The sequence below is a fragment of the Xyrauchen texanus genome, chromosome 26 (assembly GCF_025860055.1).
Source record: "Xyrauchen texanus isolate HMW12.3.18 chromosome 26, RBS_HiC_50CHRs, whole genome shotgun sequence".
Classification (NCBI taxonomy): domain Eukaryota; kingdom Metazoa; phylum Chordata; class Actinopteri; order Cypriniformes; family Catostomidae; genus Xyrauchen; species Xyrauchen texanus.
In genome coordinates, this window is record NC_068301.1 from 4,018,150 (window position 1) to 4,045,816 (window position 27,667).

The 27,667-nt window shown below is 40.2% G+C and overlaps 2 protein-coding genes across 2 annotated transcripts in view; one reads left to right on the top strand and one right to left on the bottom strand.

Moving 5' to 3' along the window:
• The window catches only part of LOC127619570 (ribosome biogenesis protein bop1-like), a 104,727-nt gene that overhangs the window by 52,731 nt on the left and 24,329 nt on the right, over nucleotides 1–27,667 (bottom strand). The gene's annotated exons all lie outside the window — the stretch shown is intronic.
• LOC127619576 (basic helix-loop-helix transcription factor scleraxis-like) lies at nucleotides 4,656–17,327 on the top strand. The gene is made up of 2 exons (XM_052092455.1): nucleotides 4,656–5,633; nucleotides 16,146–17,327. Exons 1-2 carry the CDS (start codon nucleotides 5,055–5,057, stop codon nucleotides 16,182–16,184), a joined length of 618 nt encoding a protein of 205 aa, XP_051948415.1. The 5' UTR covers nucleotides 4,656–5,054; the 3' UTR covers nucleotides 16,185–17,327.

Sequence of the window (27,667 nt, forward strand, 5' to 3'; positions counted from 1 at the left end):
CTACAATTTGCAAGAGCTCACCAAAATTGGACAGCTGAAGACTGGAAAAATGTTGCCTGTTCTGATGAGTCTCGATTTCTGTTGAGACATTCAGATGGTAGAGTCAGAATTTGGCGTAAACAGAATGAGAACATGGATCCATCATGCCTTGTTACCACTGTGCAGGCTGGTGGTGGTGGTGTAATGGTGTGGGGGATGTTTTCTTGGCACACTTTAGGCCCCTTAGTGCCAATTGGGCATCGTTTAAATGCCACGGCCTACCTGAGCATTGATTCTGACCATGTCCATCCCTTTATGGCCACCATGTACCCATCCTCTGATGGCTACTTCCAGCAGGATAATGCACCATGTCACAAAGCTCGAATCATTTCAAACTGGTTTCTTGAACATGACAATGAGTTCACTGTACTAAAATGGCCCCCACAGTCACCAGATCTCAACCCAATAGAGCATCTTTGGGATGTGGTGGAACGGGAGCTTCGTGCCCTGGATGTGCATCCCACAAATCTCCATCAACTGCAAGATGCTATCCTATCAATATGGGCCAACATTTCTAAAGAATGCTTTCAGCACCTTGTTGAATCAATGCCACGTAGAATTAAGGCAGTTCTGAAGGTGAAAGGGGGTCAAACACAGTATTAGTATGTGTTCCTAATAATCCTTTAGGTGAGTGTATATTACATAGTGTAAAAAGGGGCATAAGACATCTAAACACTTTTACTATAGTGCATGACTTTGAAATGACAAGAAATACACTGATAAATTAACTTTTGCATTTCATAACAACTACATTTCCAAGCTTGCTCTAGCATGATCAAATTGAGCGATACCTTAACTGATAGAGCATTGCAATTGCTTTTCAAAGGACATAGAAAAGAAAGAGAAAGTGTCATAAAAGCACCATTTAATGATGTGGTTTTTCATCCCATTCGTTTTTTTATAGCACTTTTGGTTGAACCATGCAATATAATTTTGAAGAAAAAAAACCACTACCTTAATATTCCAAATTCACAGTTTTACTCCCAAACTAAATTTTCCATTATAGTTAAGAAATGTACAAATGCTTTGTGAACCAGTTCGACCAAATCGTTAAAAAGAAGAAATAATTTTTTTGAACTTTTACATTTACATTTATGCATTTGGCAGATGCTTTTATCCAAAGCGACTTAGTCACTTATTATAGGGACAATCCCCCTGTAGCAACCTGGATTAAGTGTCTTGCTCAAGGACACAATGGTGGTGGCTGTGGGGATCAAACCAGCAACCTTCTGATTACCAGTTATGTGCTTTAGTCCACTACGCCACCACAACTCCACTTTTAGTGGACATTTAACCTCAGACATGGCGTTTAATGAACCACGTAATATCATTTTACAAAATGTCGCCCATCACATAATTTTCATTAAATCCTCTCCTGGTGTTCCTTTAAGTTGTCTCAGCTGCATTGCGATAATTAAATCTTCTCACTAACTTCACAGTTTTACTACCCCACAAAGTTCGCCATTAAAGTGGAGTATTTTACGAATGCTTTGCGAACCGGTTAGAGCAATTTGTTTTAAAAAAAATATTGCACATCATTAGAAACAAGCAGATGCACAATATCACAGAGTTTGCTCGTCTCTTCTAGAAGACACAATCTTTACAGACATGCAACTGATCCTTTTCAGTCTGCAGAGAGAATACGTCTGACGAGTGACTGGTAAAGCAATTCTACTTGAAAATTGGTTTCAAGAGAGGAAAAAAAAAAGCCATCTTTAAGGTTTCATTCCAATTGCCCTGAAAAAGAGGAAAAGTCCATTTGGAGTGGGATAATCGTACATGGTTCGACATGCGGAAAACATTATATCAATACGATTGTGTTAAAAACTCGGCTAATGATTTACTGCCGCTAGTTAAACCAAGTCGAAATTCCCTTTTACAAGAATAAAATTAAAGAGTGCTCACCCTCTCAGAGGAATATAAATCTCTTCACTCGCAAAAAGCCATTAACAAAATAGTTTTCATTAATGAGAACATGAAACACATCTCAAAGGCTCTACACCCCCACAGACAGACGTTTTCCAGCTTCAATTTAAGGAAGAAGCACGTCTCAGGTGTTAAGTGTTACGATCCATTTTTCACGAAGACGGTATCAAATGAGCGTTTAGGAGCAGTAAGGAATGAATTATCTTTAAATAGCAAAAAAAGTGGCTCAAATCTCAAAAAGAGATTGTTTGTTATTATCAATAATAAATAATTAATGTGGGTCATTTCTTCATCCCTGATGTCATTTCACCGAATTGAAACTTTCATTGAATGGAAAAAATATCCAAAGAAAATTAATAATTATGAGGCTATCGTTTTGCCAAACATCTCAAATACAGAATTATCATTTTTAGGTGAGCTGTCCCTTCAATTGTCCAAGAAATGAGACCTCATTGCGTGGCTCTGACCCAGAGCAAAGGCAATGATAGAACAGTCAGGAACTTGTCGGAAATCAGATATCCCATCTGGCTGAACAATTTGCCGTTAACGTGCATCACTCATTAATGCGGTTGTGTTTCAAAGAGACTTAACACAAGATGGCATTAACATGGATTTTCAGAGTCCTTAAAACATCTTTGAGTTTCCATTTTGGTTCACCATTTGGAGAGAAATGCTACGAAAGCCACATCATTACACCACCAGACTAGCCCTGACCTTATGTCAAAAATATGAAATCAAGGGGGAAAATGACAAGCCACCAAAATCATATCTTCATATTTTCCAGAGGGTAAATAGAAATTGGACTTATGATGACATCAAGGATTGAACTTGAGCTCCTTCAAATGGTCATTAAAAATTAGACTGGACCTAGCTTTTTTTGGCTTTCGATTGAGGTTGGACTTTGCAGAACTAATTGGGATCAACGAACAGAAATGGCATTGGGAGACTTCCCAAACCAGATTCCACCTGTGTTATCCGCAAGAGCACCACCGCTTTGTATGTCTAGAGACTATGTCCTCTGATGCCTACATTTCTGTTCTTAAAGACAGAGGAGCTTTCTTGAGCACTAAAATACAGTTCTTGTGCTTTTCCGTCAAGAAAAGCAATAGGGACAGTCCATGTTTTGGGAAAAATATATTTAATGACTACCTGTTATAAAGTTACAAAACCGTGACAGAACATATAACAACTTTCAGACAATCTCTTCCTTAAGATAAAAAGACCAAAATCCATTTCTAAGAGGGCTTATCTTCATTTAATCATAAAATGATTGCTGGTAATGACTGAAGGTGGAACAGGTGCTGCGATTTGAGTTGTGGTCCCACTGGATGATGTTATGTTGATATTTCCCTCCCGTGACAAACCCATCCCATCCAGAGAAAACGTCGGTGTGATGAAGTGTGAGACAAACCACTCATCTTCATGGACAAAGCAGTTCATAAAGCTGGACGGTCTCAAGCGGAAGAAAAAAAAATAACGAGAAGACTCGGACACATGTCAATAATATAGTTTAAGTTGTTATGGAGCTCAGGGGAAGGAGGGCAGAATTGCCCCAATTTTATGGATATTTATACAACTCCAGTGGCAAGGCCTCGAGTGCGAGTGCTCGCTCTACGATCCAATATAACCGTAAATGAAGAGTGGAAGAAAAAGGCAGAAGAAAGAAATTTATTGAAGACGTCAAAAGGAGAGAGAGACAATATAATAAGACAGATCCAAGACAGAAAGGAAGGCTAAAAGCAAGAAACAAAAAGAAAGCAAAAAATGGAAGTGTGGAACGAAGGAAGTAGTAAAAATTGAGGAAGGAAGAAAGGAAAAGAAAAAGCGAGGAAGGAAGAAAAGTAAGAAAGGACAAAATGAAGACAGGAAGGAAAGGAGGATGAGGGATGGCAGGAAAAAAGCAAGCAAGCATGGAAAGGAAGACTCAAATTAAGACTAGAAGATGGACAGATAGAAAAATGAGTGAAGGAAAAGGAAGAAAGAAAGATTGAAAGGAAGGAAGACAAAAAGATTAGAAGGAAGATGGATGGACAGAAAGGAAGGCATGAAAAGCAAATAAGCAAGAAAGGAAGATTGGAAAAAAGAAAGGAAGCGTAAAAGACTAGAAGGAATATAGACATAATGAAAGGAAGGAAAGCAAGAGGGAAAAGGAAGGAACGGAGGAAGGAAAAAAGCAATAAAGAAAGAATGAAGACAAGAATAGAAGATGGAGAGACAGACAGAAAGGAAAAGGAAGAGGGAATAGAGACGGAAGCAAGAAAACAAGGAAGACTAAAAGAAAGACAGACAGAAAAAGGAAGGAAGTAAACAAACAAGCAAGAAACAAACACTGGAAGGAAGACAACACAAAAAGAGAAAAGAAGGGAAGGAAGGACAAGAAGAACAGAAATAAAATGAAATAAAAGAACGCAGAAAGAAAACTAGAAACCATAGGAGCAAGACAGAAAGAGGTTAAGCAAGAAACCATGGAAGCAAGCGATCAAGGAAGGCCAGTCATTAACAGCTGGACGGATCCACTTTACTCCCTGCCCGTGCTGAGCAGCCAGCTGGGGTATTTGCATAAGCAGTAAAAGAGAGGGATGGACTGAGATGGAGAGTAAGAGAGAGGGAGGTTGGAATCATATTAGACACTCCCACAACCTATAAATATAAAGCACAACCATACTAAAAACACTCAGAGTGAAACCACATGTGGATCTCTACTCAGAGGGCGAATCAGCACTGCAAAGAGACGGAGAGGAACAGAGAAGAGTGCATGTGCTCATGTAGAAACGAGATGTGGCTTTTAGTTTAAGGACAGAAGCACTGATGGGATGTGACTGAGATCAAGTTTAACAACAAGAACAACTCCTAAGGATCATTTCCCAAGTTTCTCTGATTTGACTGCAAAGAAAAACTAAATTCAAAAAGGACTTCAGTGACAGAGCAATGTAAAACTAGAGTACAACTTTACCAAAGGACTACTGAGAATTTCTTGAGCGCAATAAAGTGGATGCTCGGTTCCAAAGCGAAGAGATTCATGTGTTAAGATCTCTAGAGCCTTGAAAGAAACATTTGGAGAGGTAAAGAAGCTTCAGCACCTGTTGACGATGTCATTCGCGATGGTACGACCGGCTCCAAGCCGATACCTGTACTCAGATATCTCTATGATGTCAGAGGACGATGAGAATGGTAGCGAGAGCTCTGGCTCTGATGACCGCTCATTTCGCTTGGACACCTCAGGTTACGATCTGAAAGTCGGAGGCAGAAAGAGGAAATCTGGCGTTGGGGGTGGCAGTGGACGGCTCTTAGGGACGCCACCAAATTCCCTTGGCCTAGCAGGTTTAGTGGTACCGGAGGGCCGCCAACGCAACGCGGCCAATGCACGGGAGCGAGATCGCACCAACAGCGTCAACACGGCGTTCACCGCATTGAGGACTCTCATCCCAACGGAACCGGCTGACCGGAAGCTCTCCAAGATCGAGACCTTGCGGTTGGCCTCCAGTTACATCTCCCACCTGGGGAACGTGTTGCTGGTGGGCGAAGCTTGCGGGGATGGCCAGCCGTGCCACAGCGGGGGACCCTCAACCTCAAACTACTACCACCACCATGAATCTCCAAGCCGAGACTCTGAGAACTCGCAACCCAAACAGATTTGCACGTTTTGCCTCAGCAATCAGAGGAAGCTGGTGAGTAAGACATATGCAGATGTTGTCATGAAGGTTATGGAATGATTCAAACATGTTAATGTCCAAATACAAGCAGAAGAAATGCCGAAAGATGTGTGAAATATCGTTGTACCTCAGGAGGGGGGTTAAAGTGTATGTGGATTTGTTCTCTGTTAACAAGGTCATTGAGGGCAACAACTTGAGGTGAGAAGGGGATTGTTATTGTTGGGTTTATCATTTGAAATTAGATACTTTTTACATGCAATCTGCCAAATACATATATTATCATATTAAACTTAATTTATAGAGTACTTTTCATACTGGTTTTAGCTTAAAGTGCTTTATAAACAAAGTTCTCATTTCCTTTCTAAAAGAGGACTGTAAATTAAGCAACAACATTGAGAAACATTAATGCAGCTTGCAGATATTCCCATATTCCCAAATGAAACAGGCACTGCTTTTACCAATAATGTAATGAGTGAAAACCAGATGCTTCTAAAAAGACAGAAAGATGATATGGTATAATTTGGTACAAGTTTTCCAAGGCAGGAATATCTTGTGGTTTGAGACAGTCTGACATGAAATACCCAACAATGGCCAACTTTTTGTCTTTATCGTGAATCTATGTCATAATTTCACCCTCCAAAAGATAACATTTGACCCTAAAAACCACCCTCGGCACTATGAAGCTGAATTATGACTTCATCCACATGTCCTTTTCCATCATGGGTGAGATCTCCATTACTGTGTGCTGCTACCATGACCTCATACACAGATGCAATGAAAGATCGGATTAAACGTAGCCCAGCAGAAAATATCCAATCAACAACAAGACTGTCAGATAATATACAAACTCATCGTTCATCTTGCTCCCCGGCCGTCCCTTGGAGAGCACAACTGCACTGACCTTCGCCCGTCGAGCCGCAGCACTTGACAAATAAAAATGTAAATCATGATTCTGGCCACGAGGAATACAAATGACACCAAACCGAAAGCAGGGGAAAACTGTAATTTAAACTTGCATGGCGAAGAACTGTCAATAACTGAAATGCACCACATGCCTAAGACAATTAAACTGAGCCATGACACAAGCGCAAAGAGGAGCTTCCAGACGCCACTGAACTAAAATAAAACAGAAAACTACAATTTGAGGCATTGCGTAAAGTCTGATGCGAATAAAATAAACCATTGAAGAGCAGCGACAACAGCATCAACCAATTATGCAGCGGATGCTCCTACAAACCAAGTTAAAGCCATTTATGAAAAATTTGCAAATGGGAGGCATAAATGGTCCGTGATCTATATACATTAGGCCATGAGAATCCAGGGAACATGTTTGGGGGTATACCACCAAAACAGCAAAGAAAGAATCAAATATGCGGGAAAAGTTTCCCTTAATCTTGAAAAATGTATATGCAGCAACTCAACTACTCCGTGAGCATCTGTACCTAATCCACTTTATATCGAACAAACCACACAGGACATTATGTAAATGGTCTGCACTTATATAGCACCTTTTTTTAACCATAGAGGTTACCAAAGCGCTTTACACTGTGTCCCATTCAACCATTCACACACACACTCATACACCAATGATGGCAGAGCTGCCATGCAAGGTGCTAGCCTGCCATTGGAAGCAACTTGGACTGATCCAAAGGACACTTTGGCATGTGGAGTCATGTGGGCCGGGAATCGAACCGCCAGCCCTGCGATTAGCAGCCGAGCCGCTCTACCACCTGCGAATTGCCGCCCAAGGAAGTAGAAGTGAAACATACAGCGGCCCCAAAAACTTCTCAGACACTTGAGTCACACTTAAAAATGACATTTCATTGCATTAGACATCTAAATATCAGAGGCATCAGTAAACATATGTTGCTAGGTATTTTCTGGGCCATTTTTACAATGACTTCTAATCCACTGGTGTCATTTTAGTGGATATCAGTTTACACCGGTGTCCTAGCAAGGTAACCACATGACCAATTTTTGACAACCACAAAGTCTTAGAAATATTGGTCAAAACCAAGACAACATTTTTATTTTTTTATCATTTGAAACCTAACAAACTTGTGTTTTGCTTTGTTAGCTTGTGCTAGCTATCTAAATGCCGAGTGTGGCTTAGGCTCCAAATGATTTTTGGGGCCACTGTATGCATGTTTATATATAGGTGCCCTAAAATAAAAGCAAAACATACAAGCTTGTTACTGATAAAACAGCACATTTGGCAACTTACCATTCAAACCATTTAGTTTGTTAAACTGTTTGTGGTCCGATCGTTGCACATAGAAACCACCCAAAAACCACATAGTTGGGAACAACAACAGGCCAAAGGCCAACACTCCCATTTCAGCCCATAACTTTAATCCTTACAAACGAAATGATTGATCTTTAAAAGTCCAATCGAGAATTACACCCATGTCTTTTGAATTCCAGTGGCAGGCAGATATTTGAAACAGACCGGGCCTTTCCTTTGTAGTGAAGTTTCAGAAGTGGGTCTGTGCACTCCAAAACCACACTCGTCTCTTTTACCCCTACTTAGTGCTCATTACACCGTGAAAGTATCACTCAGCCAAAACGCACGGCTTTATTGTTTCTAAAGAAAGACAAAAAACACACTCCAGCAGAAAGACGCTTAAGTATAACTAAATTCAAATGTTCGGGTTTGCACCAAAATGTAAAGTCTGTAAGCTGACACAAAACAGACAGCGGTATCGAGACTCTCCTGCAAACTGCGTTATGGACGTTTCAATCAAACGCAGACAGTCCGGCAGCAGAAACTGCAACTTTTGCCTGCAAAGACGTTCAGGAATAAAATAGATTGGTGTCTATATAAAAATGATTGATTTTACCTTAAACATTTTCAGGGGTGTTAAGTAACTGAGTAGTTATACTTAAGTATTGTACTTAAGTATTATTTTCGGGGGGGGATTTGTACTTTACTCAAGTGCAATTTAAACAGAATACTTTTATTTGACTACATTTCCAAATAAACATTTTTAAGCCACTTTTTCACGCATCCAACAAGACAGACAACCGAAAAGAAGCCAACCATTTCTAATCGAGTGTCACATGGAGTTCCAGCAATCCGCAAAAGAGGAAGTTCAGATCGGATTTGAGCTTTGGATGACTTGAAATGTGTGTGTGTGTGTGTGTGTGTGTGTGTGTGTGTGTGTGTTGTGTGTGTGTGTGTGTGTGTGTGACAAGACTGAACACTGTAAAACAAATCCAGTTGTTTTAACACAAACTGGCAGCTGTGGTTGCTAGAATAATGATGTAAAAAATACAGTACAAACTTTACAGAACAACCTGTAAATTTGTATAATTGTCGTTTATATTATTAAATGATAAACGTAATATATTAACCTTCTGAAACTGTAAAAATCACTGTAGTAATGACAGAATAGCACATGATGACATGAAGTCCATCAATAGTGGCTCTTCCAGGAGTAATGACCAATAAACATGTAGAGACACAAACACTAAACACCATCAATGTCACACATGTGAAATTAAATACAGTAAACATGAACTAAACTACATCAAATATAACACAGAACACCCCAATGTACATAATTGATATTTAAAATATGAATTAATATAAATTAAATATGATGGGTCATGCAGGGAATTCTGGGAAAACCCAACTATTGTTTTTTTTTTAACCAAAATTAACAATTTACTGTACAAAGTACATGTGCTCTTATAATATCATATATGTTTGTAGTTAATTACACTGGAAAATCATACTTTACATCTTTTAAAAATGTATTTTTGACAACATTATACTGTAAAACTACATTAATTGTCTTTTTAAATATATGAACAATTCTTTGCATATATTTTACGGTAACTACTCGCTAACCAATACATTTTTAGTGTAGTATATTCAGAGCTATACCGATAAAATGACGGACCTTTTTTAAGGTGTATGTGACCGCCCGACCGGATGTAATGATATTCAGTCAAAACAAAGAAAAAATTTTTATCCAAAACTTTATTTTGTAGTAAAAACTAGAGGTAGACCAATATATCGGTTTTACTGATTAATCGGTGCCTATAGTTGCTTTTTGTAACAATCGGTTATCGGCAAAAATATCTGTTGAGAGTTACCAATATGTTTTCATAATTTCAAAATAAGAGTCTCCAGTGTGTTTTGGGCTTGTTTATACTTATAAAAAGTCCTGCATTATGTACCAAATCTTTATTATTTTCTAGTTTATTATTAGGCAAAAAAAATGCATGTGGGATTTTATCAATTTTCTTCTTTAAAGAAAGAATAAAAATGTCATTGATTTTTCTATAAATCAATTTGAAAAACTATCGGCCTTTTCCACCACCTTATTTATCAGTATAGGCAAAACCCACTATCGGTCGACCTCTAGTAAAAACTACTTCTACAGATTGGACGGTTATGAAAGTAAAAGTCAGAAATTATTATTCACATTGCACACACTGCATACACAATATATACAGCAGTTGTGTAGTCATGTCTGAAGAGGTGGGCATACTGTGTCAGGACTGGACTGGGACGAGAAATCGGCCTGGGATTTCACATAGGGCTGGGCGATAAAACGATATCGATATTTATCACGATAAAGAAAATCCAAGATAAGCTTTTGAGGAATTTTTGATATTTACTGCGTGTCGCTAAAACACGAGCACTTCGGCTTTCTCAGGCTGCGTTTCCACTGGGGCGGACGAAATCCACTCAAAGGCGCTCACAGCGCTAGGAGAGAGCTCGCTCCGCACCGCTGCCAATCCTACGATCCAGCTTGCGAGCATGACGCTCGGCTTTCATAGGAATGAATTGAAAACGCTCTCAGCTTCACTCACAACGCGCCAGTGGTAACGTAGTGTCAGACTGGATGAACTCGCTAATGCTAGCTGCCTTGCTAACGATTAGGCTACGTCAGACATCGGATTGATTCCATCCGCACCTCAAGACTTCATGACAACGGTTGCGTCCTCTCATCGTCTCTAGTGAAGCGCGCGACAGAACAACAGTGATGTGGACAACAGCTCTGATCTTTCTGCGCTGTAATCTTGAATATTGTTCTCTAGCACCAAACATGCATCATTTCTACCTTTTCTGCATACCGCGGTACCGTTTTGTGATCTGTTCTGCATAACGCGGCGGCTCGTTATAGCGTATCGTGGCCCATTCGACGCGTTTCGCGGCTGACCCACCAGTCCGCACCTGATCGGACCCAAATCACGTTGGCCCACCGGGAAAATGCCCGGTATGCCAGATTACCAGTCCAGCCCTGCTGTCAGTTTATGAAAGATCCAATTCTGACCGAAATTGCAAACGGGCCATTCTCCAAAAAAATTGACATTCTAACTTACAAAATATTGACATTTTTTCATTCAGTTCAGTTTTTGCCAATAAATGCTGAGGGTAAACATTTTGTTCTGCACAGACATAATGCACCAATTCATTCATTAATTCATAAAAAGGACAACATGCCTGCTGTTCTTTCTTTTATCATTTAATTTTCACGTATGAAGCAAGTTAAAACTAATGAGGGTTAAATGGGTTACACCACCACATTTTGAGGGTTCCATGAGTTACAACACCAAATATTCTTGTGTGAAAATATTAGTTAAAATGTGAATAACTTATTATAACTTAAAATATTGAAATTGACCCAAATGTTCAGAAATAACTTATTTTGTGAGACACAAAGCTGTCTTTACAGAAGGGGGCGCTAGACGACTCACAAAACTGAATCCTCCATTGATCTGCATTCAAATCTCAGATCTAAATTTTTTCACTCTGTAGAGTAATTTGTAATTAAAACTGATAGTTGCAAGGATTCATACTTGTTAAAGAAAATATATATATTTTTAAATCCTCCAGTAACACTTGATTGTGATTGGCCCATTCTGAACAGCGCTGCCAAAAGTAACTGTCCACAGCGCGGCACTAAAAGCACGTGAAATGTCCACTGCGCGGCGCTAAAAGCGTGTGAAATGTCCACTGCGCACCGCTAAAAGCAACGTAAATGTCCACTGCGCGCCGCTAAAAGCGGGTGAAATGTCCACTGTGCGCGGCAAAAAGCGACAGAAATGTCCACTGTGCGGCGCTAAAAGCGGGTGAAATGTCCACTGTGCGGCGCTAAAAGCGACTGAAATGTCCACTTCGCTGCGCTAAAAGCAGGTGAAATGTCCACTTCGCTGCGCTAAAAGCAGGTGAAATGTCCACTTCGCTGCGCTAAAAGCAGGTGAAATGTCCACTTCGCTGCGCTAAAAGCGGGTGATACTCCTCCAGTAACACTTGATTGTGATTCTGAACAGCGCTGCCAAAAGTAACTGTCCACTGCGTGGCGCTAAAAGCGACAGACATGTCAACTGTGCGGCGCTAAAAGCGGGTGAAATGTCCACTGTGCGGCGCTAAAAGCGACTGAAATGTCCACTGTGCGGCGCTTAAAGCGACTGAAATGTCCACTGTGCGGCGCTAAAAGCGGGTGAAATGTCCACTGTGCGGCGCTAAAAGCGGGTGAAATGTCCACTGTGCGGCGCTAAAAGCGGGTGAAATGTCCACTGTGCGGCGCTAAAAGCGGGTGAAATGTCCACTGTGCGGCGCTAAAAGCGGGTGAAATGTCAACTGTGCGGCGCTAAAAGCGGGTGAAATGTCCACTTCGCTGCGGTAAAAGTGGGTGAAATGTTCACTGTGCGGCGCTAAAAGCGACTGAAATGTCCACTGTGCGGCGCTAAAAGCGGGTGAAATGTCCACTTCGCTGCGCTAAAAGCGGGTGAAATGTCCACTGTGCGGCGCTAAAAGCGGGTGAAATGTCCACTGTGCGCCGCAAAAAGCGGGTGAAATGTCCACTGTGCGGCGCTAAAAGCGGGTGAAATGTCCACTGTGCGGCGTTAAAAGCGGGTGAAATGTCCACTGTGCGGCGCTAAAAGCGACTGAAATGTCCACTCAGTGTTTTTTCACAGGTTGGGATAGATTGCAAGATGATTGCGTAACCACACATGATTATGTAAATCATGTGTATAAATGTATGTGCACATATTTTGGAGAATGTATTTAAAAGGAATAGATCTGTCAATATTTACTCACCCTAATGTCACTTCAAACCTCTATGCTACTAATTCTTCCATGGCATGGCATGGGTTTATCTTGACCACGGCGGTCAACCTACGAAAACTAAATTTGACCCTCCCTTCCGACGAAGCTCATGTCTAGCCCGCATTTGCATCCAGAATTCAAAAATTGCGAACCAATGCTGTCATGGTGTCAGTTATGTCCATGTGCCGTAATGTGGGCGTGAGCTTCGATCACCACGATTGTGGTCTATTCATCCAACAAAACTATGGTGCGGCTTGTGAAGACTTGGAATATAGTGCACCAATCACCTGAACTACTTAACGGTGTGTTTAAGGCAATTTTCGTCCTGTTGCTTGGCCGGTAAACTGGTCCTCTTATGTTCCACTAAGGAAATAAAGAGCAGGTGGATTAGAAGCAACATGGGCGTGAACAAAATGATGTCAGAATTTTCATTTTTTGGTGCACTATTCCTTTTAACAATGAATATGTAGGATGTCTGGGACAATTTGGCACATTTTCCATATGATTATGGCGTCTGCTGTAAAGGTAAGCGAGTCCCGAAGTCGTGCAGTCAATCCTTGGGTCATATTTTCTTTATAATTATCGAGACTTCTCTCGTTACGAGCATATGGAAGAGTTTAGAGTCATTCGCTCCGACGGGAGCCCAAACATTTGCCACAATAAGAAACGATTGGAAGTGTTAGCGGCGTACGCTGAAGAGCTGAAACTTTCCTCTCTTCAAGTGAATCTTGAAACATTTGGCCAAACGTGAAATCTAATAAAACTACCAAGTGTGAATACTTCAATGCCTTCAGGAAAGTTACGCCACATGAATTAGCTAATAAACTGGGCCATCCTTTAACACAGGTGGTGCGGTACGCCGTATAATCATAAACAAAAGGAAACGAGCGGTTGTGGTGGTGGGCAGCAGCGAGTGGACTGTGTAAATACAACCAAACACTACTAAAACAATCAAAAGGTGTTTTTATAATGTAAACAGTGCATTTAAAGGGAGTCAAACTGGATTACCTCGAGCAAAGGACTGTTTTTAGTCATTACTCGTCCTGTCATTGTCAAGAGCTCGAGTTTCATGTCTAAACACACATGCACACACACACCGTCTCATTGTGATATTTCACAAGCCGTCAACGTTACCCATCAACCTTAGGTGAAGGCAAATATTTGCGTTAGAGGCCTGTCATAGACGGCTTATACATGTGAACAGGAATTTATTGATATAGACATTTAATGCGTTTTCTGCCTCAAAGTACATGGAAATAATGTGTTTCTAAAGGACTTCAGTGTAAGCGAGCGTACGATCAAACCGGGCGTTTAGACATAAGCTCCAGCAATAATAATTTCTTTACGGCGTGTTAGACAGGATATGAAAAGCAAATGTAGACAAGATCCTATTAGTTTGGCGTAAGTGATCCCTGGAGTCAAAGCGCTGGTGACTTTAAAGTGGCAGTGAACTTGAAGAGGAGGGACTGGGGGGGTTCATGGTGAAATATGGAAGGAAAAATTAAAAGGAAAATGTTGAGGGTCAGGGTTATTTTCAAATGAGACTCTGACTTCATCAGTTAAGGGTGAGTGTTTTGATTAGGAGCTCCGCCTTCGGGGGACTGTCGAAACAACGGCGTTCCATATGATCCCGTTCTAAGCAAAGCAAACTGTCAAATGCATGCCAGGTGTGTGTGTGTGTGTGTGTGTGTGTGTGTGTGCTACCGTAGATGGAAAGGTGATAGGAGAAAAACAGCAGACGTGTTAATGCCAAACCACCGACCCGCGGGGAGAACAGAAACATCAATAAGTCAACAACAAATGTACTTGTTCCCTTTGAATACAAGCAGCTGCTAAATAAAGACCCACATTTTTAATAACAACAACTGAATTAGCTTATATTGCACTTTTCACATCAAATACATAAACTGGTCATTTGTTAAACAGCTTTTTTTAATGTTGTGAAAATCTGAAAATGAGATCAACATTTTTTAACTTATCTTCCATTATAGTGAAATATTTTTAGCATTTTTAATAAAACAAACATTTTTGTGTCGCACTTTTGCAATACTTCACACAAATGTCCATTTGTAAACTATATATTTTTTATACATGTCTACAAATTAGATCATAATGAGAACTTTTATCCGCTAATCTTCCATTAAAGTGAAATGTCGAGTTTTATTAATAATAAAACTACAATGCGTCACACTTTCGCAATACCCGTTTCAAAAAGTAATTAAGTGGTTTTGTATTGTAAAATAATGTTTTTTAATGTTCTGAAAATGAGATCATAATGAGATCGACATTTGTTAACTAATATTCCAATAAAGTTAAAAAAATATATATAAAACAAACGTTTTTGTGTCGCACTTTTGCAATACTTTACACAAATGTCATCTTGTAAAAGAACGTTTTTTATGTTCTGAAAATGAGATCGACATTAACTCTTTCCCCGCCAAACACTGAATTTTCCGTGTTTTATGAAAAAACGCTTCCCCGCCAAACACGGAATTTTCCGGGTTTCCGTGTTTTAGGTGTTATACGGTAAGGAAGACCCCTGCGCATGTTTTGAAAGAGTACGCAACTCTTTGATCAAAGAAACAGACTGCGATCGTCTCAAACATGAAGAAGTGGAGTATTGAGAAGCTCAAAATATCAGACATAAACATGCCTTTTAATCAGCTTTTTGTCTGAAATGTTGTTTTTGACAAAACCTACCTCTGTTCAAGTCGCAATAAAAAAATAACAAATGAAGATAAAATAAAATCGGTTTTTTTTGCCTAAAAGCAGAGGCTCAGATCTTTATTTTGATATATAGCATCTTCATATATTCATGGAAGAAAATATTCTGCGGGCCATTAAAGTTTAGCGAAAATCGTCAAAAACCCTGGCGGTGGCTGGCAACTTTTTTTTAAAAACGCTGGCGGGGAAAGAGTTAGTCATTTTTTTTTTTTTAAATAAAATTATTTTTTTGTGCTTTCAAAATAAATTTTGCTCCAATACAATAACAAACAACTGTTCACTGTAATGTCACTTAAAATGTTTAATTGTTTGAAAATGCGACAACAAAAAACATTTTTGTCGCACGTTGCAGTTTTCATAATTAATCTTAGACTTTTAAACAATAAAAATTAAAATTTGCAATAATTTTGCACTTTTCAAAAGATAAATCATAGCTGTTCACTTGTAAAATAATGCTTTTTAAAATGTCACAAAAAGATTTAAATAAAATAAAATACATTTTAACTAAACTTTCATCAACGTAAAATGTTTTGGATTTTTTTTTTTTATATAATAAAAATGCAATTCTCATTATTCTCGCGCTTTCTCCAGACATGTTGATCCAAATGATTGTAATATGCAAACTTGCTTAAAATGTTTATAGCTCAAAAATAACATTGAAATAAGAAAAGCTAGTTTTTCTGCACCTGACGCATGTTTCGTAACTAATCTATGTTTCTTTTCTTTCATTGCAGAGCAAAAACAGAGAGAGGAAATCAGCCCTGAGGAGTTAAACCACGACTTCACCATGTGCTTGGATGTACAAAACATGAAACATTTACAAAAACTGTTGACTGAAATCGAAGTTGTGGTGTAAATATGCAAATATCAATACATATTTAATTATTTGTAAATGGTTTTGGACTGAGCTCAGCATTTCTACTGGAGGATAAAATGTTCGACTGGAAAATGACACGAATTCTCAGACTGCAGCAACTTGTCTTACGCAAGAGCTGAACATTTGACCACTTTCACAGCCACAGCTTCCACCTTTTCCACACGTCGACAACACCAAATGTTTAGCTTTCACTACAGGACGCTGACGTAAGGCTTTTAGCCGAAGACGGTCCAAAGAAGAGGACTAAAGATACCAAAAATGCTCACATGACTATAACAGGAGAAATGCCGCTACGGAGTTTGACTGTATAAAGGAAGACCATCCTTCTGATATTTTCAGCATCGAAGGGAACTTTTGGGACTGTGCATGTATCGAGAACATGAGTGGATGCAATTTGATATGTTGCACATTTAAGTCTTACAAATTTGGCTAAACCGAAAAAAGACACATCTTAACTATGAAAAACGCAACAACAACAACATGTTCAATAAATGCAGTATACTGTATGATTAATATGGCAAATTACATATATTCTTCATTGAGTAAATAAAAAAAAATTATATATATTTTAAGGCTCAATTTTTGGGGGGAATGAACGTCTTTACCTCTTTCAGGCCACCTTCAGCTAAAAGCGAATACAAATAAACTTTCATTATCCCTGTAGAATATCTCTTGTATTCTGGATCCATAACTATATTTAATGAATTAGCATAATGAATTAGCAATGGATTAGCATGTGTGTGTGATGGCTCTTGAAAGGGTATGAGCCGCACCAGACGAAAGAACAGAAGTGGACGACACTGGAAGTGCGGCCTGTCAGACAGACAGCTGTTCTGTGTGGCGGCATTGATGGGATTCGCAGGTATAGCATTTGGCAGAGGCCCCCCAACAGTCCCAAAAAGGGCAAGAGGAAGTTTGGACAAAGTGTCTTTTTTTCCTCAAGTGTCTCGTCTCACTTATCACATCCTACACCCTCCAAAACCTGTTTGCTCGCTCACTATCCCGCCTGCTACGTCAAAAAGACATCCTTCCAACCAAAAAACACAATCACTAAAAAACTCAAACCAAGGCCAGCGATCAACCCTTTCTGGAAAACTCTCTCACACACACACACACACACACACACACACACACACACATACAGTAGGTGATATCCCGCTGAGTCTTACCCCTGTTCACCTCGGTCTGTCATTCTGTCATCCCCTCATATCTCACCAGCACACAGAGAACCGCTTTATATCACCACGCATAACCCCGTTACCCGTTCCATCACAGATGCCGTCATCACAGAGCTACTACAGACACCTTTTGTGCACTCATAAGGAGTTATTAGCAATAAATAAGTTGTGTATTTTTCATGAAGAAACTTGCCAATAAAATACACTAGTTGGAGTACACGTTTAAGACGCAAGTTCGTATTCAATCTGCATCATTTCCCAAATCAAAAAGTGTGATTTTTTTTTTTACACACCAAAATAAAAGACCATTAAAATACCAATCTAACGATACATGGACGTTTTTACAAAACAATCGTAATGCATGGGAAAATGCCACGCAGGGACTTCATTGCATTAGAGCCGAGAATCAATTCATCGAAACTCTTTAAACTGATTCTCCTTAATAATAAATACATAAATACGTAAATGAAATAATACATCAATTTTACCCAATTTAAAGATAATTTTACCTGTTTGATTTCCTAGTGATGCCTCATTAGTTAATATAGAAATATGGCTTATATCTTAATATTTTCATCCTTTTGATGATATTTGATGTTTTTATATTTGTTCTGATGAATGTGATTTTTTTTTTAAAACCAAATACAGACGAATAAAGACCAATCTAACAACACTTTGTGATAAACTAATATATTTACCTACATGTTTTCACTAAAACATTTTAATACATGAACAATGACACACTGGCATGGGTGGAGCCAGAAAGGTGGCACGGGGTGCAACATTTTTCACAAGTGCCTAAAATTTGGCACAGAACTGTATTTATACAGTTGAAGTCAGATGTTTACATAAACCTTAACCAAATATATTTAAACTCAGTTTTTCATATTTTAACATTTAATCGTAGAAAAAATTCCCTGTGTTAGTTCAGTTAGGATCACTACTTTATTTTAAGAATGTGAAATGACAGAATAATAGAAGAGAGAATGATTTAATTCAGCTTTTATTTCTTTCATCACATTCCCGGTGGGTCAGAAGTTTACACACACTTTGTTAGTATTTAGTAGCAACTTGGGTCAAATGTTTTGGGTATCCCTCCACAAGCTTCTCACAATAAGTTGCTGGACTTTTGTCCCATTCCTCCAGACAGAACTGCTGTAACTGAGTCAGGTTTGTGGCCTCCTTGCTCTCACACACGCTTTTTCAGTTCTGCCCAAAAATTTTCTATCAGTTTGAGGTCAGGGCTTTGTGATGCCACCCCAATACCTCGACTTTGTTGATCTTAAGCCGTTTTGCCACAACTTTGGAAGTATGCTTGGGGTCATTGTCCATTTGGAAGACCCATTTGCAACTGATCTTCAACTTCCTGATGTCTTGAGATGTTGCTTCAATATATCCACATAATTTTCCTTCCTCATGATGCCATTTATTTTGTGAAGTGCACCAGTCCCCCTCCTGCAGCAAAGCACCCCGACAACATGATGCTGCCACCCCCCATGCTTCACGGTTGGGATGGTGTTCTTTGGCTTACAAGACTCACCCTTTTTCCTCCAAACATAGCGATGGTCATTATGGCCAAAAAGTAAGATTTTTGTTTGACCAGAAGACATTTCTCTAGAAATCTCAAGATCTTTGTCCCCATGTGCACTTGCAAACTGTAGTCTGGTTTTTTATGGCAGTTTTGGAGCAGTGGCTTCTTCCTTGCAGAGCAGTTTTACTGTGGATATAGATACTTGTCTACCAGTTTCCTCCAGCATCTTCACAAGGTCCTTTGCTGTTGTTCTGGGATTGATTTGCACTTTTCGCACAAAACTACGTTCATCTCTAAGAGACAGAATGCGTCTCCTTTCTGAGCGGTATGATGGCTGTGTGGTCCAATGGTGTTTATACTTGAGTACTATTGTGTGTACAGATGAACGTTGTACCTTCAGGCATTTGAAAATTGCTCCCAATGATGAACCAGACTTGTGGAGGTACACAATGTATTTTTCTGAGGTCTTGGCTGATTTTTTTGATTTTCCCATGATTTCAATTTCCCAAGCTGCCGACCCACTGGAATTGTGATATAGTCAATTAAAAGTGAAATAATCTGTCTGTAAACAATTGTTGGAATAATTAATCATGTCTTGCTAATATTAAATTTAGAGTGCTAAAAAATTTGTTTTAATGACTTAAACTGAAGTGTATGTAAACTTCAACTGCGTGTGCGTGTGTGTGTGTGTGTGTGTGTGTGTGTGTGTGTGTGTGTGTGTGTGTATTTAATAGGGGTGTAACGGTTGAAATTTCTCACGGTTCGGTTTGTATCATGGTTTTAGTGTCACGGTTTCGGTATGTTCTGTATTTGCAGTGTACATGGAAATTTTGACAAAACCAAAAACAGGATAATCTATTTGGTAACAAACAGGTTTGCCCTGTATAAAAATCATTGTTCAACAGTAACCATAGTTAAACTATGATATCTGTAGTAAAAACATTATAACCACAAAATCAACATGGATACTGTCACTAGTATACTGTACTATAATAATGGTTACTTTATGGAAACTACAGTATTACTGTTGTAAAACCATGTAAAACCAACTACAAAACTAACTTTTCTCTAATTAATATATCAATAACATAAAATGCATTTCAAACTCTACTGCACATATATTTAATTTTCAGAAGCTGTACATCACTATAAAAGGAGCTTTGCTATTAAAATGAATACGAGGGATGTCGTGATGCGGCTTGAGTGTTTTAATCATACGCGGAAATAACACCATCAGCGGAGTAGGGAAATGTTGGCAATGAACACCCCAATCGTTTAAGTTATAATTTTATGCCTGTTCGAATCAGCACCGAGTGCTTGCTTAAAAATGAAAGGGAGTGTGTGCCGTTTCGGCTCATCTGCGGCTCTTTCGCTGGTGATTTTGGCATAAATCATCACATGTCAATGTATTACTAGTATACGGCACTCGTGTCGAGCGATGTCTGCAAACAGCGCATGTGTTTGCAGACAAAATTTTGCACACTAGCCATTTTCAACTACACACAACCTTGTAGAACAGTGATGTCATCATCAAGTTGACCTGTGTGAAACAGGTGGAGCGTATCCATTTACAGATCCATTCAGGTGCATTAGCGGAGGTTGTAACTGTGCGTGTCTATTTTACACTTTCTTTTCTTCACAAAATCTTGTGCTACAGATGCGTCAATAAACTTGGTGAACCGCAGTGCCAATGCTTCCCGAACCGTGGGTGGTAAACAAATGGTCCGTTTATTTACAGAGAACCGTTACACCCTATATATATATATATATATATATATATATATATATATATATATATATATATATATTTGTTCTGATATGGCTTAAAAGTGTGATTTAGACCAATAAAAGACCTATAGTAAAAATAAAAAAGCTATATTTACAAGTTTTTACTAAAACACTAATACAAGAAAAATGATATGCAAGGATTTCGAACCATTTTTGAGCGATGAGGCAAACAAATAATTGAGTTCGAGCTAAGAATTGACTCATTAAAACGAGTTGTTTGAACTGATTTATGGAAATGAATCGAACTTACCAACTACGATGACAATTTTGCTTGCTTAATTTTTATAAATCGACAGCAAAACAGCACAAATGTATTGTAAACATACAATATAATCGCCCAGCCCTAGACGGAACAGATTTCCTAAACTCTTCTGTCATGGAAATCAGAAAACATTCAAAACAATAAAATGCACTACGGCCATTTTTACAACATTTACAGAAGTCATTCGTTATACAATGTATAGGCAAGCACAAACGAAACCTGAAAAGACAGCGTCCCCCTCGCCAGTGCAGACGGACGAGTTCTTTCCATGAAAGGCTGGATGTGGGGGTAATAATCCGGCCTCCCCCGGGTCCCTTGAGGACGTCTGGAGGATGGCTAACAGATGACAGCAGCACAGGCCTTCGTCTCCCCCAATTCTGGTCTGCTCAGTGTCAGAATGCACCTCTCATGACCACCTCACCCAAAGAGGTGCCATGCTGTCGCAGCAGGCAGGTTTGGGATCCAGGAAGAGTAAGAAGTGCGCCTGTATCTGCTCAAACCCGATTCCAGCACCTGACAGACCTGCAGCTGTACGTCCAGCCAACCGCCCACTTTTAATTTCCAACATATACGGCTGAAGGATCCAAAAAGGCCATAAATCCCGTCGTTTTTCTTAAAATAGCAAAACCACAAAGAGGTCGTTGAAAGGTCAAACGCTCATTAGTTACGGCAAGAACCCACCAACGAAAAAGAAGGCTGGGCGAGCTGCACCACACCACCCCGATAAATAAATAATCTGCAGATCTTTGCACACGGGGCTTTAACCTTGGAGGCCACATGTGGAAAGTTTGCGTTCTGGCAATGCAGGTTTCAAATGGGTTTCCCACCTGGCCTCAAAGCATCCGGTACATCATTCAGAGAAAGTCATTATTTATTGAAAATTAAATATCTAATGTGGCCCTGAAGCTTTTCTCTACCACGGCTCTGGTCAATTAAGAGATGAACACAAAAGCCACAACAGTGCAACGCTTGACTTTTCCTTTCTATCATTAACGGTCACATCCCAATGATGTCAATTCCGTGAAGATTTTTCCTTCCACGGTCTCGCAAGTTACGAAGAGCAGTTTTCCTTTAGGGTTGCGCAAGCATATTTTCGTTTCAGATTTGATGACAGGCCCAGAGAACGTCTGACTGAAGGCATCTGAACAAGATGGACTGCAAGTAAGCCAAGGTGGTAACAGGCCATATTTTCCCCTTTCAGTTATTTTTCCGCCCTCGATTTACGAAAACATGCAAACACTTTTAACACAATGTGGAAAAAATGTCTATGCTAGAGTGGAGGGGAGATGCAAGCTATGTTCCAAAACCTAGGTAGCTGCCTTCAAGGCAGCATTTTTAAAGGCTAGGGTATACTTTGCTTTTCCACGTGCCGTTTCAGTCTCTCGAGCAGACTGTCCCTGTGTTTAGACAAACTGGGCTGAACACAGATAGTACATGCATTCTGTGCCGATGATGAAATTTGCACGTGGAATACCGAAGTACATTTGGGCCTTAAAAATCTGGCAAAAACAAGGTCTCTTAAAAGGAAGCAAAATGAAATGGCTAACTTTTGGAACAGCCTTTACTTCAAAAGGGCACCTATAATGCCTTAAAAAGTTACGTTCCAAAAAGAACACCCCCCAATATAAGCACAGCAACAGAAATCGATAAGACTTGAGCACTATATTCCACGTCTTTTAAAGCCATACAATTACTTTGTGTGATAAACAGACCAAAACTTAAAATGCTATTCACCCTTAAAACCAATTATTGATTGCTATAGTCACCATTTTGGATTACGGTGCTGAATAACAACATAAAATTTGGTCTGCTGTATGGCATTAAAGTGTCTTATGTAGGGGTGGGCATTGATACAGATTTCCCAATTCGATTTGATTTTGACTGACAAGATCTCGATTCAATTCAATTCCAATTAGATTCTGATTCAGTTCAGATGTCCATTTTGCTTATGTAAGAAATTCTCTCTCAGCTAATGCTGTTAATAATACAGGGAACCTTCGAACAGAACGAAAATATTATATAATATATCATTAGTTTTTCATAATTTCAATACACAAATTAAATAAAAATAACATCTTAAATTGCTCATATTGCATATACAACCAATCAACAATGTGGAACGTAGGAGAAATTGACAGGAGTTAAGACCTGAGTGACTTTGACAAGGGCCTCATTGTTATGGCCAGACGACTGGGTCGGAGCATCTCTGAAATGGCAAGGCTTGTGGGGTGCTCCCGGTCAGCAGTGTGAGTACCTACTGACAGTGGTCCGAGGAGGGACAAACCACAAACCGGCGACAGGGTGTCGGGCGTCCAAGGCTCATCGATGCTCGAGGGCAACGAAGGCTATCCCATCTGGTCCTAACCGACAGAAGGTCTTCTGGGCACATGTCACAGAAAATTCACATGGCACCCTGCTGTGCATGGGGCTGCGTAGCCACAGACCGGTCAGAGTGCCCATGATGACTCATGTCCACCATCGAAAGCGCCTACAATGGGCACGCGAGCATCAGAACTGGACCTTGGAGCATTGGAAGAAGGTCGCCTGGTCCGATGAGTGCCGTTTTCATTTACATCACATGGACAATCATGTTTGTGTCCCGTTCAACTGGGGCAGTGATGGCACCAGGATGCAGTGTGGGAAGACGACAAGTCGGTGGAGGGGGTGTGCTGCTCTGGGCAATGTTCTGCTGGGAAATCCTAGGTCCGGCCATTTATGTGGATGTCATTTCGAAATGTGCCACCCACCTAAACATTGTTGCAGACCAGGTACGTGGCAATGGTATTCCCTGATGGCAGTGGCCTCATTTAGTAGGAACATGCACTCTGCCACACTGCAAACATTGTTCAGGAATGGTTTGAGAAACATGAAGGCGTTGCCCTGGCCTCCAAATTCCCCAGATCTCAATCCGACTGAGCATTTGTGGGATGTGCTGAACCAACAAGTCCGATCCATGGCGCATCCACCTCGCAGTTTACAGGACTTGAAGGATCTGCTGCTAATGTCTTTGTGCCAGATACCAAAGGACAACTTCAGGGGTCTTGTAGAGTCCATACCTTGGCGGGACGGAGCCGTTTTGACAGCACGCAGAGGACCAACAGCATATTAGGCTGGTGGTCATAATGTTTTGTCTCATCAGTGTGTGTTTGTGTATTCTGCCTGGCAAAAAAAAAAAAAGTCAGGGCTTTGATTTAAAAAAGCAGATATATGATTAGATCATTTTTGCAGTGATTAATATGGTTCCAGCTGGCAACAATTATTTTAAACCTATCGGATGCAGTTTGTAGCTTTTCTTAAACAACCATGTTGGAGATGTATCCCATAGTCATGGAAAAGATGTAGCTGTGTAGTCATATGGCATACTTGTCTGGAGTGAGTCTGAATTTTCAGCCTTAATTTTCATTTTTGGGTAGACTATTAATTTAAAATGCTGCCTCCATAAGCAGCTCCTTAGATATTGGAAACACGTATCTCCATTCCTGCCTCTCAGGGACTCTCCTTGAGTTTCCCCCACCACCCCACGAGCCTGAGGCAGCCCCCGCTGGCAGTTGGTTTCAATCAGGCCTTCTGGCAGGATGCACGCTGGCCCAACTGGGAGTTGTGCTGAAGACCGGATGAAAAGGAAATCCTAAAAACTGTGGAACGACAGGTGGCTACTTTGGCTGCTCTCAAAGAAAAAAAATCCTCCCTCTATCCCAGGTTTCCAACGCCTACCCCCCACCTCTGCACAACTGCAAGAGTGAAGTGGACCGCAGCCTGGGGTCCCGTTCGCTCTGTCTGACCGGCACGCGATTTCAAGTCTGACCCCCCACCCCCAGTCCTCTGAATCAACATTCCCCTCCGACTTAGAAAAACACATCCCTGCTTCTCCTTAAATAGACTATTAAAAAGAGGTTTCCTGCTGACAGCACTGTGTTAGGCCAAGATTCCACATAATTTACCAGCAATCTGTCAATTTTATCAGCCTATTGATTTCAGCAGAGCACACTGGGCTGAAAGAAGACCTTTGTGTCCTCAGACAGGAACGGTTTCAAAATCACTTAATTCTCTACCTATAGACAGAAGACAACTGAGACTTCTCAATCTATAGAGGCTCCTTGGGGTATTTGGCCTACCGCCCAGAAAACTATTGCACGGTTGCTGATCGATATCATTTTTTGTCTATTCTGTGGCTACTTGAAACATTCAAAGGCCAGAACCACACTCAGAGCGAAAATTCAGACACGAATGCTTGGCCAAAAAAATTAACCATGGTTATTACACTCATGGTTACTACAATATTATACTACAATAATACTTTAGTTTAGCCATGGTTAATTTTGTAAGGATTAAACAAATAGGGTAACCACCTTTGAACAAACATGTATATTAATATAGTACTAAACAACTAATTAACTAAATACTTCAATAAAAAAAAAAAAATATATCCTATTAGGCTGTGCAGGGCTCAAGTGAATCAGTGAATCGTTTATGTGAACAAATTCATTTAACAGTCCAAAAGAACCAACTCGCTAAATTGAACTGAAGTTCTCAAAAGTAAAATATAAGGGAAGAGTTTATTATAACTGGTTCATTTACATTAACTGTCTAAAGAAAATATTGCCTGAAATGATTTGGCTTCCCCAGCGCTACATTACAGAGAGAATGTTATCACAATATAAATAAAATGGGGGTCCTGGGTAGCTCAGTGTATATTAATGCCAACTAACACCCCCGGAGTCACAAGTTCGAATTCAGGGTGTGCCGAGTGGCTCCAGCCAGGTCTCCTAAGCAACCAAATTGGCCCGGTATCTAGGGAGGGTAGAGTCCCCCTCATGGTCGCTATTATGTGTGGTTCTCGCTCTCGGTGGGGTGCGTGGCGAGTTGTGCGTGGAAGCCGCAGAGAATAGCTTGGGCCTCCACACGCGCTAAATCTCAGCAGTAACGGATAAGATGTGTGGATTGACGATCTCTGAGGCAACGGAGATTCGTCCTCCGCCACCCGGACTGAGGCGTGTCACTACGCTACCGTGAGGACTTAGCGCTTTGAGAATTGCCCGTTTCAAATTTGGGAGAAAAATAAATACATACATAAATAAAATGAGAGGTAAAGACAGTGGCTACCACCCCTGGAATTCGCTAGTTCAACTCCAGCCAGGTCTCCTAAGCAACCAAATTGGCCCGGTTGATAGGGAGGGTAGTCACATGGGGTAACCTCCTCGTGGTCGCTATAATGTGGTTCGTTCTCGGTGGTGCACGTGGTGAGTTGAGTGTGGTAGCAACGCGCTCAACAAGCCACGTGATAAGATGCGCCGGTTGAAGGACTAAGACATGGGATTCATCCTCTGCAACCCGGATTGAGGAGTCACTATGCGACCACGAGGATTTAAGAGTGCATTGGAAATATAATTTTGCCCACATAAACATACGCTACAGTGCCCCAGAAACTAACTCTACGCAAGTGCGTAAACACAGATGCGAATGCTTGGCCAACGCATTGCAAGAGTATAGTACTTATAGAGTTAATGTAATGGTAAAAAACTTCGGCACTCAAAGGGTCGATAAAGTTACTTTCAAATGTTTCTACTGATGTGTTATTCAGGTGGCTAGTTAAAAACACTTTGATAGTATAACTAACTTCCTCAGCAAGATTCCCGCCAAACTGTTGCTCAATCACGACAGTAGTTGACCTGTAAAAGAAACCAGACCATAGAAGACTGCTAATGTCTGCCACAGGGCTCCTTGTGACAGCACTAAAAATGCAATGCGTACTTGCATTGCGTAATGAATTTAGACCTGACTTTTTTCAAAACGTCACAACAAATTAAATTAAGCTTGCTTAGCTAAAACCGTTTGCAATAACGTAATTGCCTAAAGTGTTTCAGGCCTAAAAGTGTTTTACCATTACGAAATGGATTGGATTCATTTAAAGCATGTGATTGTTAAAAGAACAAAAGGAATCACCTAAGCATATGAACCGTAACATTTCTAGAAATACTGCCCCAAGTGGTAAGATTTAAGAATCTTGTTAGCGCTGTGGACAAGTTGTTAAGACAAGTTATGACTCGGGCAACGTCCAAACTAATAGGCCAAAGTTTTAATTTGAAAATTAACCGTCTTTGCTACGTTTATGTCTCTCAAGACTGGAGACTTTCGAAAGAGTTCTCTCGACAACATACTATTGAATAAAAATGACATTATGAAACGGAAAAGGAGTTCAACCAAAAACGTATTCATTTGGAGTTGTACTCATAGATCAAATCAGACTTATTTTCCGATCCCATTTCGCATCTTTCAAGTTCTGCCCTATTTCTACTCTACGTAGCAATGGAGCTGGCACAAAAGGCCCAAAATAAATAAAGAATATCAATTCAACCCAGAATTAAGACAAAGCACAATCCTCTGCTCTAAATAGTACAAGAGAGCTTTAAGTAGCTCCTCCTCTTTCAAACACACACATGAATCCATTCGTTCAGTGTTTGAAACCAAATAGGTTGCACATTTGCTTCAGTCCTTCCAGAGGGAGAAATTATTGGCTTGACTCCGATCTGGAAGGCACAGCGTGGGTGTGAGGTCTGTGTGGGACCAATGGCTCCCAGTGGAATACAGCCCTTAAATCCCCCTTTACCTTTCTGCATGGG

Excerpts from the sequence above, each read along its gene's own strand:
- LOC127619576 (XM_052092455.1), top strand. The coding sequence starts at position 5,055 with ATGTCATTCGCGATGGTACGACCGGCTCCAAGCCGATACCTGTACTCA. Across the intron at positions 5,634-16,145 it reads TCAGCAATCAGAGGAAGCTG|AGCAAAAACAGAGAGAGGAA; the intron begins GTGAGTAAGACA and ends CTTTCATTGCAG.